At 35.2% G+C, this 19,254-nt stretch overlaps 1 protein-coding gene across 4 annotated transcripts in view; it reads left to right on the top strand.

Annotated features, from left to right (window-relative positions):
• The window catches only part of Kcnh7 (potassium voltage-gated channel subfamily H member 7), a 463,447-nt gene that overhangs the window by 362,697 nt on the left and 81,496 nt on the right, over positions 1-19,254 (top strand). For all 4 annotated transcript variants that reach the window (XM_052723439.1, XM_052723438.1, XM_052723437.1 and 1 more), the window contains one exon: positions 11,884-12,309. In XM_052723439.1, the coding sequence (XP_052579399.1) occupies positions 11,884-12,309 (426 nt within the window). The remainder of the gene's footprint in view (positions 1-11,883; positions 12,310-19,254) is intronic.

Below are 19,254 nucleotides of genomic sequence, written 5' to 3'. Positions count from 1 at the left end.
TTAGATCATGCATGTGCTTATTGGTAGAAAGTTACTACAGAAGTCAAAGGTGATATTTTTTGTAATAAATTACATCTAAACTCTTCTGTATGACTTGAAAAATGTTGTTAAAAGACTGTGTTTGATAGCACTATCTCACTGGTACTCCCAGGTAACCTTTGGGTATAACTATCTCTAGATTATGATAGAATCGGTCTCATATTTAATTCACAGAACCAACATGGATTTTAATAGAATACTTGGTATTTTTCCCTCTCTTAGCAGATCAGTGTCTTAGTGAGGGTTTCTATTCCTGTGAAGAGACAACATGACACTGCAACTCTTATAAAGGAAAAACATTTAACTGGGATGGCTTACAGTTGCAGAGTTTTAGTTCATTATCATCATGGAGGGAAGAATGACAGCATGCAGGCAGACATGGTGCTGGAGAAGGGCTGAGAGTTCTACATCTTAATCTGCAGGCAGCAGGAAGTAACAGTGACACACTGGCCAGGCTTCAACTTCTGAGACCTCAAAGCCACACCTACTCCAAAAAGGTCACACAGCTGAAGAGTGCCACTCCCTATGAGCCTATGGGGGCCATTTTTATTCAAACCACCATGCTCAGATAATATATAATTAAGATCAAAGTATTTTTATATTTTTCTCTTATCATACAGTTTTATTCCATGTTTAAGGTTAAGATATCTATTTAATCATTTATTTTTAATATTGCCATAGTTTGTGCTTGCAATACTATTTTTTGTAATCAAGTCTCCCTATTCTATTTAGGGAGTATCTTAAATCTTAGAAAGACATTTTTCAAAGAATCTTTTAAATTTAAAATGTTAAAAAATAATTTCACACATAAGCAACCTCTTTAACCTTACATGTACTTGAACATTTGGATCACAGGTTAGTCATCCTGTAGAAAATATTAGTGAGTATTAATTGCATGGGTTACAATGGATGTAGAGTGACTTCAAATATAGAAAACTGAGTAACATTGTTAAAGCTTTAAGGTAATTTAAAGTCTAGAACATAACTCTATAACCTAATTCATAAATTTTTTCGGAACCACTTGGATTTCTGCTAAACCTTTTGTTATGGAAGAAAGCAGGAGAAAGTGACAGACAGAGGAAAAGGGGGAAGGGAGAGAAAGAAGGAATACAAAACAAAAGTAGGCAGAAGGGTTAACAGCAAGTTCTTTGGAAGTCATTTATTTTTGCTTTTTGTGGTTATACTAGTTGGGCTACTGATGCACTGGCATTTGTAATCCCTGTTCTTCTGGATCCCCAATGAAGTTTGTCACGTCTCCAAAAAGAACAAGTCCAGAAGGCAAGTGAGAGACTTCCAGGAATGAAAATGGCTTGAGTAAATCCTTGCAGTTGAAATAAATTATCATAGACTCTTCGCCAACTTCTAGCCATCAGACATGGTCCAACCAAGTGAGACTCATTAACTACCCATTAGACAGAAACAAAGCAATGGAATTTTCTCATTTCTCATTTGAAGATTTAGCTGGAAGGAAAGGCTACCCTATATTTATAGAATACAATATGATGCTTTGATAATGCATCACCATTGAAGAATGTAGCTTGAGTTTTCCTGCCTGGCCCACAGTCAGGACAAATCTCTCTCACCTGCCAGTCCCACAGCCGCTCAAACCCGACCAAGTAAACACAGAGACTTATATTGGTTACAAACTGTATGGCCGTGGCAGGCTTCTTGCTAACTGTTCTTACAGCTTAAATTAATCCATTTCTATAAGTCTGTACCTTGCCACATGGCTCGTGGCTTACCGGCATCTTCACATGCTGTTTGTCATCATGGCGGCTGGCAGTGTCTCTCTGACTCAGCCTTCCACTTCCCAGCTTTATTCTCCTCCTTGTCCCGCCTACACTTCCTGCCTAGCCAATGGCCAATCAGTGTTTTAATTATTGACTAATCAGCAACACATTTGACATACAGAACATCCCACAGCAGAAGAATAATAAAGATGACTAATTAACACATCCATCTCCCACAAAATCTCAGCTCACATCTGACAGTTAACAGAGCTTTTGCCTTGGGAGTTTTCAGGAATCTTTTGTGAATTTGGGAGTCATCTATTCCTCAGGCAGGATGCCACCCTTGATTTCATTGTGACCTTGAGCACAATTTCTACTAGCAATACTGTTGTTGTGTTTGTTATTACTCTTTGCTAATTAAATACAGTATACTTTATCATATTTTTCCTCACCTCCAACTCTATCAAGATCCTCAACCCTTTACTCCCCACCCCAATCTATGTTCTTTCTTACTATTGAAATAGAAAGAAAGGAAAAGAAGAAAAGCCATTAAAAACATGGAACTTGTTTAGTATTGGTCAACTATACTCCTGAGCATGGCGCCTCCCTGGTGGTATGTGTTTGATTTGCTCAGTGTTACTCCATGGAAGAAAACTGATTTTTCACTCTCATAGTATCTATCAATAGCAAATAACTTCTTAGCTAGGAGTGGGACTTTGTGCCTAGCTCTCCACCTCTATTCTGGGAGTTTGTCTGGCTTGAGCTTGTCCAGGTCCTACACATCCTGTTACAGTAAATGTAAGTTCACATGTATATCAGCCTTATTGTGTCTGTAAAATGCTGTTTCCTTACAGTTGTATGCCACCCCTGGCTCTTACGATCTTTCTGTTCCTTCCTCCTTGTAGAGCTTGGAGGCTGCAGGAGATGAGTGTGATGCAAACACTTCACTCAGGAGTAGCACTCCAAAGTCTCTCACTCTCTGTACTTTGTCCTGTTGTCATGTGGTAGGTCTCTATGTTAATTAGCACCTATAGCAAGAAGAAATTTCCCTGCTGAGGGTTGAGGGCTACACTGACCTGGGGTCCTGCCTAGTGTCTCTAATTATGTTTTATCTTCTTTCCACAGATTCCCTCCTCTTCGGGCCTTATCTTTTCTAACAGAGAGACAGAGTTTCTGTATCTTTCCTTTCTTTCTCTCTGCTTGTCTCAGTCCCTATCTCTGACTCTTACATCATGATTAAAAAATGTGACTGTAGTCCCAAGACATTCCCAGAAAACTATGTTCTAAGTCATGTGTGTGTAGAGGGAGGGCCTATGTGGGTGTGGGTGTGGACACATGTGTGTGGAGGTGTGCATACAACATGTGTACATGTGTGTGTTGAAGTTGAGTGTCTTCTTTGGTGGCTTCACACTATTCTTTGAGACAGGGTCTCTCATTGAACTTTAGGCTCATCAATTTGGCTAGACTGGCTAGCCAATGAACTGTAGGGATCCACCTGTCTCTGTCTGCCCACAATGCTAAAGTGATAGGTGCATGCTATCATGCCCTTTTTCTTAATTGGGGTTTTTAATGTCTTATAGGTAATAGATGACTCTGAAAAATCTGATAAAGGGAGTGAATACATATTTCCTGAGAAACATATATCTCCATATAATATAAACCAGCAAGTTTCATACCTTTAGGAACAGAGGTTTTATCAGTTAGCATAAAAAACACAATGATAAACCTAATTTATAGCAGAACCTAGACCTATGTGCATCTGATTTTTACAAAAATCAAAAAATAATATGTACTCAAATACACACACACACACACACACACACACACACACACTCCTCTATAGGCCAGTTTCAAACCTTAGAAAATCATTTGAATTGAGAATGTCAAATGATTGAGCTACTTTGTTTTAACTTCGTATTTACTTTTAAAAAATCAATTCCTTTGTGACAGATTTAAGATGTGATTCTTCTGCATATTTCTTATTTGAATATCTAGGTAGTCATCATTAGAGAATGCCTGCTTTGATGGTAGTTACTCAGTTTAGCTCAAATCATAAGCTAAAAATCTGGGGAGTATAAATCTTTCCTGGTTCTATATAGCCGATCTGATTCACTTTGCTACTCAGTACTCTTCCCAGTGAATAGAAACAAAGCCAGCCTGTTAGTTAAATAGAAATCCCAAGTCAAAGGTAAATAACAGGTGAAGCGGTTCCCCTAACAGTGCAGCATGGTAGTTAATGACTGCCAAAGTACTGCCTAATCTTTTGGAAGGCTTAATCATTCCCTACTGCACTTTTCAAAGGCAAAAAGTAGTTATTAATCCTGGTGTTCACACACACACCAAAAAAAAAATGTTCAAAGTGGATCTCCATTGAATAAATAGTGCTGTTTCATATAAAGACTTCAGTTATATATAACACTAAATCCGTTGGAAATTAAACAAATAGCAATGTGTTAGCAAGAAGAAAAAATGCAGTTGGTAAAAATTTTTTTTTAGTCTGTATTAAACTGTACATTTAATTGGTAGTTTGTGGGGAAAGAAAATAGAAATGTCGCTCTGGATACCATGGAATCTTAGTTTTATACAGTGAGTTGTTACCCCTCTCATCTTTCCTTTTTCTCTTAGAATAAAATTCTTATAATAGCTCAATTAATCACGTTTTATCTTTCTAAAGTATGGCATTTCTTAAGTGTGTAGGAAATGTTGGCTCTCTTAAGGAAATGGAATTGACTGGGTACCAGATTTTTCTAGTTAATAGACTTGGAGGACTCTCATTACATTGATAAACAAATATTTACCTACCTAACATTTCATTTCCCAAAACAATAGTTCCAGAGTACTTTCATGATTAGTTTTGACTTATTTTGACTTAAATTTTTTGTTTATTGTTTGAAAAATGCATAATATTTCACATTATTAAAATGTATTTGCATTTAGACCACTTAAATAATGTAAAGGACAATAGAAATAATCATAGTATTTTTGAACTCATTGTTTGTTTTTTTGAAAGAAGATAAGTGCAATGTATAATTTATTGTCAGTTTGAAACAAAAAAGATGAAACTAGGGATAAGATTGCAAATATATATTATATCATATATACATGATACTTCTTGATATTCTAGAATTATTTTACAGTGTTTATAATTAAATATCTTAAACACGCTGTGAAATAGGGAGATTGGTATTTAATCACCCAGTTCCAATGTAAACTAACTATAGTGAGCATTATGCATAATCAGACTTCCTTCTTCTCTTCATACTCCAGGCCATATTGAAGAAAATCTCTAATATTACAACCTTATATCCATAAATATTTTACCCTATAGTCCTAAATGGTAGGAAATATTTTTTTTTTTGAGACAGAGTTTCTCTGTATAGCCTTGGCTGTCCTGGATCTCACTCCGTAGACCAGACTGTCCTCAGACTCACAGAAATCCACCTGGCTTTGCCTCCCAAGTCCTGGGAATAAAGGTGTGAGCCACCACCGCTGGCAGGTAAGAGATAATTTTTAAGCATAACTACAGGGGCTGGAGAGATGGCTCAGTGGTGAAGAACACTGGCTGCTCTTCCAGAGGACCTGCGTTCAACTCCCACATTCACCAGGCAGCTCATAACCATCTGTAACTTCTCTTCCAGGGCATTAGATATTCTCTTCTGGCTTTTGTGAGCACCAGACATGCACACTGTACACAAATGTATGCACATGCAGAACATTCATATATATAGAATAAAATAACATAAAAATAATTTAAAATAAACTACAGATGTCATTCACCTAAAAGCAAGAATTGTCACTAATTTGTCTCTAAAAGCACCACAAGTGATTTCTTCTCTTCTGTAATCTATGTCCCCTGACAAGAGGTAGAGAACATCCTTCCACATTCTTGAATTTGGACTGACCTGCTTCTGCTCTGACTATGGAACACACACACACACACACACACACACACACACACACACACACACACACACACATGCATCTGGACACTGAGAAGGCTAGCAGTTTCTGTTATTGAAATTGGAGAAGCAAAGAATTGAAGGAAGGAGGGAGGAAAGGAAGGACTAGAGTGAAAGAAAGGGAGATGAGGAAACAAAGAGGAGAGAGAGAACATGAGAACAAAGCTCCCTCAGTATAGTGGGTGAGTTCTGCACTGCAGTCAGCCTTATCGAGGGGTTAACCATGTGAGAAAGCCAAGGCCAAGGCTTTCTCACAAAGTAACTATTACTAAATAAACCCCAGCTCTCACCATACAGCACAGAAATCCTTCATTCTAAGCCCTACTTTCATTCACATCTGATACACAAAACTACAAATAATTAACATCTACTCTTTTAAGTCACAAAACTTTGGCTTAGTTTGTTGTAAGGAATAGGCAACTAAAGCAATTTCAGTCCAACTTAAAATTTCTCCAGGTGTTAAACAAATACTTATGTCTAAGCCATGATGTAGATTATCCTACAATTCTAAACCATGATGAAAATGCTTTATATACATGATAATAAAAATTTCCCTATTTTATTATATAATTCATTAAAGTTATATGATGATATGATAAGGTATAATATGATGGTATGATATTATAGAGTACTTCTACACAGAGTGGTGATTTGAGCATATATTAATATCACTGTACCTACCACATAGGTGAAAAAAATGAGATCCAAAGAGAGTAATGACTTAGCAGAATCATACCTAATACTTAACTTCAGATCTTCAGATTTCTGGAAATGCTCTTTCCCTTGTTCCAATCTTGGTTGTGCATTCAGAAACGTATACCACAGGTCACATTAATTTAGATGTGTTAGGATTGGAGCTATAGGTAAAGAAATTTTTGTCCACTCCTCATCCTTCATTTTTTAGAGGCATTTATATCTCAAATGTATTATGTATCTCTGATACCTAGCCCCTCAAAAATCCTCTTGATATATCTCTCTCAAGGTACCAAAGACCACAGTGAGCTCTGATCTCTGTTCATGGCCTTCTTTTCACCACAATTTATTACCAGATACATTTTTCTCAAGTGAAACGTGACCATGTTCCCTGACTAGCAATACTTAACAGTCTTCAAACTGATCATCACGGGGTGATGAATTCTTTTTAAAAATCTTATTCTTTCTGTGTTTGTGAGATTTGAGTCAATATAATAATCTTCTGAATCATGAAAATAATGACCTTCCAATACAGAATTATCCCCTACCTGACTACAAGCACAACTCATGAAAACTCATGATGTTAAAATATGGCATGTAAACAAAAGTTGTTGAATTTTTTTTGCAATAATAAAGTTACATGATGATTGGTGATCATATGATTTGTGCATAGTCATACACAAGTTAAAAATCTGTAATATAACATTTGATCTCATATCATCAAAATTCACCCCACTATATAACAAAAGGCAACAGTTCTATGTTGAAATATATTCTATTGCAATATAATAAATAAGCTACTATTCTAAACTCAGTTTCAGAGATAATTTAGTTAGATAATCACTGGATGGAGAATTCAATAATATCCTAAAGTTAACTTTAAGTAAACAAAACCTCGTAGAGTTACAAAGTAATGCCTTTTAAATTGGCTTTCAAAGGCCAAAAAGAGCAGTGTTTGCCTTAAGGATTATGTCAGATTATTCTGAAACAGCAATTAAATCTTTGAGGGTTGTAACACCATTTTTCTTTTTCAAAAAGGCGTGAAGTTTTTAAAAGAAAAACCATGATTTTATGTATTAGATTGGCCCATGTCAAGTAGCCAAGGTTCAATTTTTTTTGATACACAGAATTGTCAAATATTAACAATTTAAGTTCACAGATGTTAAGTATTTTATAACTAATCTGTTTCTATTTTTGTCATTTTATTAGTTTCCTGTGGCTGCAGATAATGAAGTATTAAAAAGTGTTTTAAAACAATGAGGTTATATTCCTTCATAACTTTGGATCCTGCATGATACAAATTAGAGTATTAACACACTGTTTCCTTCTTGAAAGTCTAAGGGGAAAGACACACCTCTTTCCGTCTTGGGCCCTGCTGTGCTTGGCTACCATTGACTTGCAGGTCCCTCTGCCTCCACTAGCTTGTGGGATTCTTTGCACATGTCTTTGTGTTTCTGCATCTGAATCTCTTCTTCTATGAAAACATCAGTTATTGTACCACTCTAGCTTCATTTTTAACTTGATTCTACCTGTAAAGGCCTTATTTCAAAATAAGGTCACATTTACAGATGCTGTGGATTAGGACATAAACATGTATTTGAGATGTACAAATTAAGTCATAATAGTCATATTGAGTGGTATACGCCAAGCAATTTTGATGTAGTTTCTTAATATTATAATTATGAATAACATAAATCACAGGGCTTCTGAAATAAATATATTTCCCTTTAAAAGGAATTTGCATGTTAAATGTAAGAAACCTTGCCCTAAAGCTCGATCCTGAGGTGTAGCTAGAGTTTTCCTGCCTGGCCCACAGTCAGGACAAATCTCTCTCACCTGCCGGTCCCACAGCTACTCAGACCCGACCAAGTAAACACAGAGACTTATATTGGTTACAAACTGTATGGCCATGGCAGGCTTCTTGCTAACTGTTCTTACAGCTTAAATTAATCCATTTCCATTAATCTATACCTTGCCACATGGCTCATGGCTTACCGGCATCTTCACATGCTGTTTCTCATCATGGCGGCTGGCAGTGTCTCTCTGACTCAGCCTTCCACTTCCCAGTTTTATTCTCCTCCTTGTCCCGCCTACACTTCCTGCCTAGCCACTGGCCAATCAGTGATTTATTTATTGACCAATCAGAGCAACACATTTGACATACAGACCATCCCACAGCACTTCCCCCCCCCCTTTTTTTTTTCAAAAAAGAAGGTTTTAAACTTAACAAAGTAAAATTACATATAATTTGGGAATTTGGGCGTAGCTTCTCTTACTACTTCCTGCTGGAGGGGGGCGCTGTATCTTATGGGGACACAAAGAAAATTTTAGAATTATGGAATAGTCCATGAGGCTGTATTGTCTGAGCCAGTTGCCTTCAAACCATTCTGGATGTTGGATCATCTGGGCCATGGTATCATCGGAGACCTTTCAGGGGGTCTTGGCTGGTCAAACCTGATATATCTTAATCTGGAACAAATCCATAGCCTTTGGCTTTCTATGGAAACAAAAGCAGAGTCTCCTTTCCAAAGCAACATATCCTTATATCCAAATTTTGAAGTCAAGATACCTTTAAAATATACATTTTGGCATAACTCAACTGCTTTTACAATCAAATGTTTTTCTTCAGTTAAAAATCCCAAAGACAACACAATCCAGATTCTCTGTGTAAAATTCATCTTTACGTGGCTTATTTTTTATATTAATTTTACTGTCTCTTTAAAGACTTTATTTTTAAAAACTATGTATTTCTTTATATAACTGTATATATTCCTTTTTCTCTCTCTTCCAAGCCTATGTATATTTTACACACATTGTAAACTATTACATCTGAATCTGTCTTTTTTTTTTTTTTTTTTTTTGGTTTTTCGAGACAGGGTTTCTCTGTGTAGCTTTGCGCCTTTCCTGGAACTCGCTTCGGAGACCAGGCTGGCCTCGAACTCACAGAGATCCGCCTGGCTCTGCCTCCCGAGTGCTGGGATTAAAGGCGTGCGCCACCACCGCCCGGCTTGAATCTGTCTTATTGTGAATCTATTGCTTTAAACTGCAGCAGCTGTAGCTGCTGGCTCCGTCCACCTCAGCTTCCCAACATGGTGGTGGTAGTTTACCACCAGCTCTGGGAGCTATCGTGGGTCTCTATGCTTTTATCCAAGCAGCATGTAGCCCAGAAACCTCTTTTTTTGTTTTGTACTAGCAAAGGCTAAATCTACCATGCAGCTTAATGTGCCACTTGCAGAGGCCTCATTCCCGCCATACAGTAGAGGTCAAGCACGCATGCTAGGAACCCACCAGTAGCTCAAACCGGCAGCTGCCACTCATTTGAGAGAGACAATTAGGAAGCTGTTTTCAGCTCTGTTTTAGAATCTTTTTTCTCAGTTTTTAGGTGGAAACTCTTGCCACCACGTTGGATGCCATTTGTAGCTAGAGTTTTCCTGCCTGGCCCACAGTCAGGACAAATCTCTATCACCTGCCAGTCCCACAGCCCCTCAGACCCAACCAAGTAAACACAGAGACTTATATTGGTTACAAACTGTATGGCCGTGGCAGGCTTTTTGCTAACTGTTCTTACAGCTTAAATTAATCCATCTCCATTAATCTATAACTTGCCACATGGCTCGTGGCTTACCGGCATCTTCACATGCTGTTTGTCATCATGGCGGCTGGCAGTGTCTCTCTGACTCAGCCTTCCACTTCCCAGCTTTATTCTCCTCCCTGTCCCGCCTACACTTCCTGCCTAGCCAATGGCCAATCAGTGTTTTATTTATTGACTAATCAGCAACACATTTGCCATACAGAACATCCCACAGCAATAATTTGTTCTTTCCAAGTGACAAATAAAGAGATATTAAGCTAAACATTTTACTCACTCAGATCTGGAAAGTGGTGTACTTACATATTAGCACATCGTAGATTCTAAGGATTTTTAATAATTTATAAAATATTAGATCACTTTTCTCTGTATTGAACTCTCTATACTGTTCTTATGCTTAGCTTGTCTTTTTCACAATAGCTTGAGGTAACTTTACATTTCCTCCATATATTTGTTAATTCAGATTTACTGTGCTCTGGATAAATAATCAGATTAGGCTCTTGTTTTCCAAAGCTATTTAAATTAGTTTAGCTATTATATAACCACTTTTGACTATTTTAACTGAATTCCTGTGTTATGTTTAATAGTTATGTCATATAGCATTTGGGGTTAACTTTTCAAGTCTATTTTAAGTGAGGGATAATAACTTGTTGCATGAAGAAACAATGAATGAGATACAATAATAAAAATAAAATTGAATATTAAAATAAGCCCTAGAAGGATCATTAGCATACTTAAGATAAATACAATATATATAGAATTTCCAAAAATATAAAAAATAAATAAAATACCAACAGAGATCTGGGGTCCACATAATAAAGCCAATGATATATTTGCTATCTAGAAGAGTCTAGTTCATATACTTCATACATTGAGTCATTGCGCACATGTGTGGTAGGAGGAGTACAATATTGCTCCTCTCAGGTCCCTTAAAAAGTCTCACTGCGTGGCACATTATATAGATGAAATCCCTTATCTTTTGATTTTTGGTTTTTTCAATTTGAATGTAGAAATCAAAGAATCAAGAATTTACTTTAGACAACACTCAAGTTTAGCTCTGATATTCTCAGATAAACAAAAGCTATAAGCTAAATTATTTTAGTTTACCTGATGCTTTATTAAGAGAGTATATCTTAGTGTTTACATGCCCCTTAGTAGATAAAAATCTTATGACAACTCCAGTTAATAATCTGAAAAATTCTAAAGCATTTTGTGCTCCTGTGTAATTCTCTAAATCTCAGAATAAAAGGACAAAGCTATTATTTGTCCCAGAATATGAACAACCTTTCCATCATCTAAGCAAAAGACTCTTTTGTGTGTATTTTAGTCTCATTTGCTTTTGCTCATATTAAAAACAAATTACAAGGAAGAAAATCATGCCTAACTAAAGATTTGAGTAGATTTAGCAAGATTTCATTTTTCAATTAATTTATCAAGATTTAATTATTAATTAGTATGGATAAATCAAATCTGACTTTAAGTCCATATATATTTCTTTTATTCTTTACAGCCACTTCTTTCAGACATTTGAAAACTAAACTATTACTTAAATTAACTGATTTTATGTATTTTTAAAAACACTCATGTACTTAAAAAATCATTAATGATTCCTCAATGTCTCAGGAATAATATGCATTAAGTTTTGGTGAAAAATATTATTTATCAAAATGTCATTGGGATTTTTCTTAAACTGACAACATCACCAAATAAGCATTATACAGATTCATTTAGATGTATGTATGTTTTTCATTAATACATCAAAATAACATGACTTCGTGATACATCATGTTGTATAATTGCCTTACTATTTCTATAAGTCTGTCCATTTATAATGGCATTTTTATGCTTGTCTGCTTTTCTTTCTCATACACAGGTTCTTTCTTTGGGAGCAGATGTCTTGCCAGAATACAAGCTGCAGACGCCACGCATCAACAAATTTACAATATTGCACTACAGCCCTTTCAAAGCAGTCTGGGATTGGCTTATTTTGCTATTAGTCATTTATACTGCTATATTCACCCCCTATTCTGCAGCCTTTCTCCTCAATGACAGAGAAGAACAGAAAAGGCGAGAATGTGGCTATTCCTGCAGCCCTTTGAATGTGGTAGACTTGATTGTGGATATTATGTTTATTATAGACATTCTAATAAACTTCAGAACAACCTATGTAAATCAGAATGAAGAAGTGGTAAGTGATCCTGCCAAAATAGCAATACACTACTTCAAAGGCTGGTTCCTGATTGACATGGTTGCAGCCATCCCTTTTGACTTGCTGATTTTTGGATCAGGTTCTGATGAGGTAAGAGCTGCTTAAGAATTTTATTTTCTGAAAGACTGCAATTGTAAAAGTAAATGTACGTTAACTAGGAGAAAAAGTAGTTGCTTCAAAAGTTCCTACATCTCACAAATGAAATTCATTTTCACTTGGAAATGTTGTAAAATAAAATGAAGACATTTTTCTTTTGCAAATAATTGAAATTCCTGCTATATTTGTTAAGAGATGCAAAAATACTATGTTTGCTGTAGCCAACAACTGAATTTTTTAAACACATGCACAGAGCATGCAGCATACCACTAGTGAGCAAAATCCCTACAAATTAAGTTCTTGAGTGCAAAGATATCAAACATTAAAGATGTCTTTCATTCTTAAATCATTTATTGGGGTGTTGACCAGAGAGAGACTTGTTCTTTATTCAAACTATGGAAAAGAGGGCACCTTATGAAATGCCTTTATCAAAACTCCTTCACTTCTATCTCTCATTTAAGAAAATACTTAATACATATTGCTAATACCTTATATAGTTGGAAACCTTAAGGAAATTTGACAAGTTTGTGTGCATTGAGTACATTTTCTGAATAGGGGGTCCATAAAAATAATCAGATCTTCAACAGAATCTTTGGGACAGATTCAATTAGTGTCCTTTTTATTCAGTTATCACTAATTGTTATAGTATGTAAGTATTGATATAATGAAAAGACTTACAGAAGGTTTGTGTCTTAGTTTCCTTTCTGGAGCATTGATAAAATAGCTGGACAAAAACCAAATAAGAGGATCGTGGGTTTATTTTAGCTCACAACACAGGTTCTATTCTATCAGTGTTAGAAGGTCCAGACATTGGGAAGCTGAAGTACCGGTCAAAACCACAGCCAAGAGCAGAGGGAGAATGTGTCTTCACTGCTTAATTGCTCTTGCTACACTTGTATAGTTCCAGACCCAAACCCAGAGAATGGTGGGTCTTCCTGCCTCAATAAATATATTCAAGACAATTCCTCTACAGACACATCACAAGCCATTCAGGAAATCCCTCCTTAAAACTTTGTAGATTTTGTCAAGTTGACAATTTAACAATTAAAACTAATGGTCATGTCATGCACAAAAGTAACTCCGAGGAAGTTGACTGAAAAAAGAGAAACTCAATGTATATATCAGTGTCCTTTTCTGCTAGGAATTCCTCATCATCATCTTTGTTTGGTTTGTTAATTTGTATATTTCAAGAGAAAAAGAGATCTCAACAGATAATTGCTTCCTAGCCACTGAAGGCTTCAGGACAACAGAATACTTGTCTGCCAGGGGAATCAGTAATTTTAAAGTCAAGTCTCTATTTCTACTGAAAGGCTCATCAAACTGTAGGTTAGTTGGGCTCAGGATGATTGAATATGACAAAGTCCTAGCTCCCTTTCATCATCTGTAAAAGAATGCTAACAAAGTTGTCTTTTTGTCAATTTGATATTTTATTTGGTATTAGAATGAAATAACACATATGAAATGAAGAAAAGTAGTTGTTAAAGATCTTTTAATGATGATTCTTAATTTGGGTGGTAACTAAAAGACAAGAATATAAAACATTTTATCATTGATATTTATCTTTGAATTTCTTATAGTGGGGGATACATGCAATTATAATACACAAACTATTCCCGATGAACTGTAGAATAAAATTTCACTGTTTCAAAAGTGTGAATGTATATGTATGTGTATGTGTGTCTGTGTGTGTGTGTATATGTGTGAGTGTCTGTATTGTGTGTGTGTGTGTGTGAGAGAGTGTGTGTGCATTAAGTATATATATATAGTTTTATATATATATATAAAACTAACTTTGGAAAATAAATGAATAGTCAACTAGATTATTAGGAGAAGTTAATGTATTTATGACATTCAATCAACAATGATCAAAATAGTAAATATTTAGAAATTCTAATTATAGCCATTAAGGTAGAATAAATGCTAGATTAATTTAATTTCAGTTACTACACATTTTGAAAAATGTAAAGTTCCTTTAAAATATGTAATTTGGATAATCAATACTACAAGACTCTGTTGAATAAGCTAAAGCAAGGGAAAGTTTAAGAGAGTCACATCAGCGTATGATGAAATAGTCTAAGGAAAAAGAGGGCGGAAAAGCAAGTGAAGAACTTGAAGCTTAGAGTGGGGAAATTAAGATTAAGAGATATTCAAATTTTTGGTTTAATGTATGTAAATTACCAGCAGGACACTGAAAAATTATTTAGGAAATGCAAAAGTTTGTTGTTGGAGACTCTTCTAGGTATCATAATGTCTACTGACCTCATTCTACTAAGAAGTAACATTAAAATCTAATACTGTGTTTGCTGTAAATTTTAAGAAGTAGGATTAACTACAAAAAAATATTTTGTCTGATACCAGACCTGGTAAATTAAGTTATTATTCCAGTTTTGCAGATTAGGCCATTAACTGGTTTCCTTGGTCCTATATTGTACATTATTCCTATTCAGTAGCAATATAATATACCTCATTCATCAGCAAATGTTTGCTGAGTAGCCTTCAAAGCAGCAGGCACTATTCTAGATTCAGAAGTCAACCAAATAGATAAGTTTCTGCTCGACGTGCTCATAGAGGAGCAAATGCTAAAGTGATACAAATTGGGTGGAAACAATACTATGTAGTTGACTAACACAGACTGGGAGACTAGGAAAGACCACTAAGGAAAGGTCGTTTGAGTTAAGACTTGCAAGAAATTTCCAGCCATATGAGACTACAATACAAAACACTTCAGAGAAAAAAAAAAGGGAAAGAGTTGCAGCATTTCCTCAGTTGACTATCAGGTTTGGAATGTTAGAAGAACAGAAAAAATGCCAGTGGCAGCAAGGCTGAATCAAAGTCAGAGATGAGGTGCTAAGACAGAAGAACTAAATCACAAAGAATCGTGAGATCTGTTTGTTGTGGCTTTAACAAGACTATTTTGAATGGAACTGACTTTGATTGACATTTTAAAAGATTGTATAGACTGTTCTCTGTGTACTGGACAGTCAAGAGCAAGGCACCCAGATTAAAGCACAGACAGTGATGTATGATGAGTAAGAAAGCAGCATGGACACATGACATAATAGAGATGTAGATAATAGATGAATTTATGGTATATTTTCAATGTCATCTATCATAAATTGTTGGCTAATTAAATATCCATGAAAAATAAAAGAAAAATTGGAGCTAGCAGTGATTCTAAATATCTTTTGGTCGTTCACTAGTTGAATAATTCAGATGGGAGTAAGGATGAGAGAGAAGGTACTTGTATAAGCAACTTTCATAGATGGTAAGGTCTTTATTCAGATGGTAAAATCATTGGGAGAAAAAGGTGTATTGTGCAGGAGAAAAAAACAGTGTGTTGTGAGATGTTTTGGACATCATGAGTATGAGAAGCTTACTAGTCATAACAGTACAAATGGCTGAAGGCAATTCAGGCACCATATGAGCAACAAGAAAGACGTACATGACCATATAATCACAGTAATGGGTGGTTTGAATCAGCCCTTTCCTATAAGAATTGTACATAAGCCGGGCGGTGGTGGCGCACGCCTTTAATCCCAGCACTCGGGAGGCAGAGGCAGGTGAATCTCTGTGAGTTTGAGGCCAGCCTGGGCTACAGAGTGAGTTCCAGGAAAGGCACAAAGCTACACAGAGAAACCCTGTCTTGAAAAACAAACAAAAAAAAAAAAGAATTGTACGTAAATTTCTGTGTGGACCGTTTAGAGGAGTCTAGAGACCAGGCATGGCTGTACATGCCTATACACTGAGCATATGGAAGGAGAAGGCCATCTTGGGCTACATAACAAAACCCTATCCAAATATATATATATATATATACATCCCTGAAGATTCACGTTTGGTAGGGTTTCAGGGGTAATTGTGCTGTTTAAACATATAGAATGTGATATCCACATCTGGAGTACAAACATTCAAGCTTTCATGCACACATGAGTGAGCATTTGTAGAAACTACATGCAAATATATATAAGCAAATTAATAAAGACATTATTTTCCAATGATTAAAAGATAGGAGCAATTTTTGCTGAACTATTTGAATGATTTTTTTCTTATGTATTAGCATCATCAGCTGGGTTGGAAAAAATACTTTTTCTCACTGTTGATTAAACATCAATACCTTCCTTTACCTGAAAGTTAAACTATTTTATTTATAGTCAACTCCTAAATCCAATTTTGTAACAATATCATTTTATCTATAAAACACACTTGTTAACAATAGAGGATAATGTGACAATATGGTTTTACTAAAGAAGACACACTTGTCCATATTTTTCCAACTAACATTAATTTTTACTATTATTACATGTGATTAGAAATAACTAGGGGATCATGTTGAAGAAAATGAATACTGGGGTTTTACTAGGCTTGCTTATATTGTTACTATCTTACTGGCATCAATATCACCTAGAAAGAGAAATAATTCTGTGGTTCCTACCTTTGGCTTCATCAAGCATGGCACTGCCACATCAATTTGCTTCAATATCATTGGTGCTAAGGAACAGTATCATTCCCTTTGTCTCCAGAAAGTCAGCTTTGATTATCTGCCTCAGATTTCCCCATATCTGCATTATCCATGGGAAATTTTCAAGACATTAACATTTAGGATCTAGACAATTCTACTTAGTAACACAGATCATTATCTCCTTCCTCCCTTGAAAATTAAAATTCTATTTTTTTTTTTTTTTTTTTTTTTTTTGGTTTTTCGAGACAGAGTTTCTCTGTGTAGCTTTGCGCCTTTCCTGGGACTCGCTTGGTAGCCCAGGCTGGCCTCGAACTCAAAGAGATCCGCCTGGCTCTGCCTCCCGAGTGCTGGGATTAAAGGCGTGCGCCACCACTGCCCGGCTAAAATTCTATTTTATTTGCTTTGTTTGTTATTTGTTTTGTGGACCTCTGATTCATGCGTTAGTGATTTTTTTGTTTTTGTAAATTGTAAATGCAGGCAAGAAAGGCTTTGGAACCAAAATAACTAGGGGCTCTTTGCAGCAAAATTCCAATAGGAAAGTGGAATTTCTGCTCACAAAAATATTTCACTCATTGCCCTGACAGATGAACTGGGGAGCGAACACACAGAAAACATTAGTAGCCTTCTGTAGAAATTTTTATTATATTGTGAGCTTTTCACCTTGATTTGATCTTTATGATAGATGTCATGAATTTACTAGACACTATTATGCAAATGAGATATTCATATTCCACTTGAAATAACAGAGCACAGCTCAAAAACATGCATATATGCAGGTCAACAATAATGCAACTATTTCTTCCTCTTTAGTTAGTCTTTGGTTTGTATTTTATAGAAATTTCCCTTGGCCTCAACTTGGAGCTTTGATCATGCCTGTCAACTCTGGGGCATGACAAGTGACATAAATACAAAATGTCCAATTGAATTTTTTTTCTTTAAGTTAATCATTTATGTATAATTTGTATGTGATTGACTAAAAAATGATAAAGATTAAATAAAATGCAATTTTTCTTGGTAAAAACTCAAATTTCAATGAAAATGATATAACATCCACACTTCTATATGTGATGTTTTATTTGTCTGTTAACAATTACAATCACTTGATGTCCAATTTCTATGTTACTGCAATGAAATAGAAAAGGATTTAATATTACAGTATGATAGAATGTTAATTATGAAACAGTAAATCTATCAATCATTAAGTTTGTTAAATATTGAAAGGAATTTTCCAGGAAAGCTGTAGAATCATTTCTTTGGAATATATAGTGGGTAGAATCAATTGTGCAGTTTGATATGAATAAAGAAATAAGCTCGCTAATTCCCCAGGGTTCTGCACATATCCAGATACAGATCTTTGATAGTGTCAATAAATGTGTTCTCAGAAATGTTGAAAAAGTGTTAGACAACTGAAAGTAAAGACTAGAAACTAGACAATGATATCATTGAAATGCATTCTTTAAATCATTCATTGAATGGTGTGTAAAGTATACAGTTGAATGGGAGTAACCTGGAATAAAATTTAAAGCAGAAAAAATTAAATGTGGAATCTCAAAATTTATATTTGCAAATGTTGCCGTCTGCCCCATACATTTATTTCTTGGAAAGTAGGATAGAATGATGCATTAAGCTGAAAATTTCAATGAGGTCCTGAGTCTACAGTCCATTCTATAAAACCAAAAAGAACATGTGTATATTTCATCATTTATAAAAGAATGATTGCTATAATTTATCTATAGGCTAACTTTTACTAAGTAACCTAAACTAAGTTTACTAGGTATACTAAACATTTTTAGTATAAGATTCTTATAAATACTAACAACATAAAGTAAATTTTAAAAATTTTTGACGTATAATTTTTTTATTGGTAAGGCTTTCTTGATTTAACTCTAGACAGATTTATTCTTGATAGTTGTTAATCCTGATGGGAATTACCTAATTTCAGTCCTTCACAAAGGTTCCCAACATTGGAAGAAGATATTGACTAATTTATTACATAATTTTTATCAAATAAAATTAATGTACTCTTTTTTCAGTCTGGTCTCTGATACAATAAATTTCCAAAGGTATAGTTTTATCTTTAATCCAAAAAGTCATTTACTTAATAAGGGAACTTAAATTCCATCAATATCAGAACGAATTTAGGACATTTAATAGACAAGAGATATTTTAGGACAACAGCATAATTGAGTCATACTCATTATTCAAGAGATATAAATAATTGTATTTGTGGGGGAAAAGTCTTCAAATAAAAAATACTAAAAAGGGCATTTAAAATGAAAATCATGTGTACGTAAAGTTTCTTACTAAGACAGTGTGGGAAAAAATTGAAATGCTTTTCAATCATAATAAATGAGCTGAGTTCCAGATTGCAGATACTATAAGGTGAAGTTAGCTATTCTAGAATCCCTTGTGTTTTCCTCACTATAGCTCATAGCTAAAATTGGCAAAGTACCTTCCTTCAACTACTGTAGAAGCACTCA

The sequence above is a fragment of the Peromyscus californicus genome, unplaced genomic scaffold (assembly GCF_007827085.1).
Source record: "Peromyscus californicus insignis strain IS unplaced genomic scaffold, ASM782708v3 Scaffold_7__1_contigs__length_154581171, whole genome shotgun sequence".
NCBI classification, from domain to species: Eukaryota; Metazoa; Chordata; class Mammalia; order Rodentia; family Cricetidae; genus Peromyscus; species Peromyscus californicus.
Note: the sequence above shows the minus strand (reverse complement) of the source record. Positions and strands in the feature narration are given on the sequence as shown.